Below are 2,184 nucleotides of genomic sequence, written 5' to 3'. Positions count from 1 at the left end.
ATAAACAGTTTGTTCTCCGGAAAACTAAATCCGAAATATAGTTATCTTACTAGACTTTGATTTTTGGCTTCTATATCCTTTTGCTGAATTAGCAAGATAGTGACATAATAGTGAGCATCCAAATCCCGAAAATAAAATAATTAGAATGAACATCCAAATAAATGTTATTATTATCTAGCTTAGACACCTAATAATTTTATTTTTCTCATAAAAAAAAAGAAAACATATGTAATAAATCAGATATAAACATAAGACAAAAGGAGAAGAGAAGAGAAATAAAACCATCTTATTATTATTTTTTTTTATTAAACCATCTTATTATTAATTGAATTTTCCATTTGACACATTTGAACTCCTTATTACAAAAGCAATACGAAATTTTATTTTGAAGGAATAAGATAAACAACCAAAAGCCCTAAAATCACACTAATTAACACGTGAACAATCCCTTCGAATTTCACCAGCATTACCAGTTTTAACCCCGACACGACCAAGTTTCGTGATGGCCGTGATAAAAGCTTGCCTAAAAGCTCCTTCACTATTGGCAAACAAGTTAACCGTAGCTCTAGACCGTTGGTCCGTGAACAAGACTTGATCAGACGTAAACAAACCCCTCCCTTGTTGGAGATTCTTGAAGTAAGCGTTGTCGAAAGTACGTGGCGATGTTGGGTCCATGTTGATCGCTATCCTTGGGTCAACACGAATGGGACACATCTGCCTAAGCTGAAACGCGTAGCCACGGTTCAAACTCGGGTCGATACGGGTTCTAGGGCTAAAGTTGTAAATTCGCTTTGAGAATTTCCCACAATGTGCGAATCCGATAGTGTGCGCTCCTGATATTACAATAACATTTTATCAACCATAAAGATTCGGTTTTAAGAACAAAAAAGAGATTGGTTTAGTTTTGTTCTGTCGTACCTGAGAGGGCGATCATGTCGGTTTGGGAGAGACCGTGACGGTTGAACATGGTGTTGAGCTGGTTTAGGTTAAAACCAGGTTGTGGCAAACTGTGTTGTACGCTTGCCTTCGTAGATAATCTGCCATCTCTCCTCCCTAGCTCAACCGGGTAGCTCGGTCCTCCGGTCTGCAAATTTAGTTTAACCCGATTATTATAATCATGATAGTGATATGAAATATCAATAATTCATTTTTATTCGGACTATATGATCTGTTGTTGCTTGTATAAAATAATTACAAACTGCCACAAGAGGTGTCACATTATAATATGAGTAGCTTTTCACCCAAAAAACGAATTATACCTCGGACATTATATAATATTAAGACAATAAAGAGAAATGAAAACTATAATAATATATGTAACTAGAGAAGGTTATATTAATACCAAAACGACGACTTCACGTGTAGCGAGAGCTAAAATGTCAGCACATGAGACTTTGTTGCGGCAGTTAGGATCTCTATCAACGGCTTGCTTCGCCTTTATCACCGTGTCGAATCCGTCTCCAGCTAATGACATGTCATCTGGATGATCTCTCTCCGACGGAGATGCTAACACTATCGAAGCATCACATCCCTAGATATTCATATAATATAAGAAATTAAGCACCTATGAATCTATGATAATGTTTCGTTTGAAGAATGTATATATATAAAGTAACATCTAACAATTCTCATACATTCAACATTTGTTAATAAAAGGAATTGTTGCTTGTACGTTAGAGATTAAGAAAATGATTTGAATTCCTATATATATGTGACATATGGATACTGTTACGTACGCGAACGAAGCAATCGTGGAAGAAGAGCCGGAGAGTAGCTGGAGCGGTGACGAAAGTCTGCTGAAATTTTTGACGGACGGCGTTACGGACAATGCTTTCAACGTTCGGGCATGATCTCTGGTAGAAACCAGTCCGAAGCTGAGCAGAGACACATGAAGAAAACAGAAGAAGAGAAAATATAGAGAAGATGGCCTGGTTAGTCTTCTTCTCCATGGCTAATTATAATTTTAAGTTTTGGTTTGAAGGTAGACCCTTCTTATAGTAAATAGAAAGAATAATTTAAATGAAGGGTATGGTACAGTTTGGGCTATTTGAATAATGATATGATGATTAGTCTGAAGATAATGTGTAATGATATATTAAAAAAGCAAGAGAAACTGTTAGGAATGTGGATGTAACAGTCCATCTAGATATTGACAATTTGAGAGGAGGCTAAGGTGAGGCTCCG

At 36.5% G+C, this 2,184-nt stretch overlaps 1 protein-coding gene across 1 annotated transcript; it reads right to left on the bottom strand.

Annotated features, from left to right (window-relative positions):
• Positions 1 to 263: 263 nt before the first annotated feature.
• LOC130498107 (peroxidase 45-like) lies at positions 264 to 1,975 on the bottom strand. The gene is made up of 4 exons (XM_056991464.1): positions 1,737 to 1,975; positions 1,343 to 1,531; positions 919 to 1,084; positions 264 to 833 (listed from the first exon to the last, which is right to left on the bottom strand). Exons 1-4 carry the CDS (start codon positions 1,947 to 1,949, stop codon positions 427 to 429), a joined length of 975 nt encoding a protein of 324 aa, XP_056847444.1. The 5' UTR covers positions 1,950 to 1,975; the 3' UTR covers positions 264 to 426.
• Between the last annotated feature and the right edge of the window lie 209 nt (positions 1,976 to 2,184).

This window comes from Raphanus sativus, chromosome 2, assembly GCF_000801105.2.
Source record: "Raphanus sativus cultivar WK10039 chromosome 2, ASM80110v3, whole genome shotgun sequence".
Classification (NCBI taxonomy): Eukaryota; Viridiplantae; Streptophyta; class Magnoliopsida; order Brassicales; family Brassicaceae; genus Raphanus; species Raphanus sativus.
This window is presented reverse-complemented; position numbering and strand designations above follow the sequence as displayed.

Coding starts and splice junctions, on each gene's coding strand:
- LOC130498107 (XM_056991464.1), bottom strand. CDS start 1,949: ATGGAGAAGAAGACTAACCAGGCCATCTTCTCTATATTTTCTCTTCTT. Junction 1,532..1,736: donor TCCACGATTGCTTCGTTCGC/GTACGTAACAGT, acceptor ATGAATATCTAG/GGATGTGATGCTTCGATAGT. Junction 834..918: donor CGACATGATCGCCCTCTCAG/GTACGACAGAAC, acceptor TTGTAATATCAG/GAGCGCACACTATCGGATTC.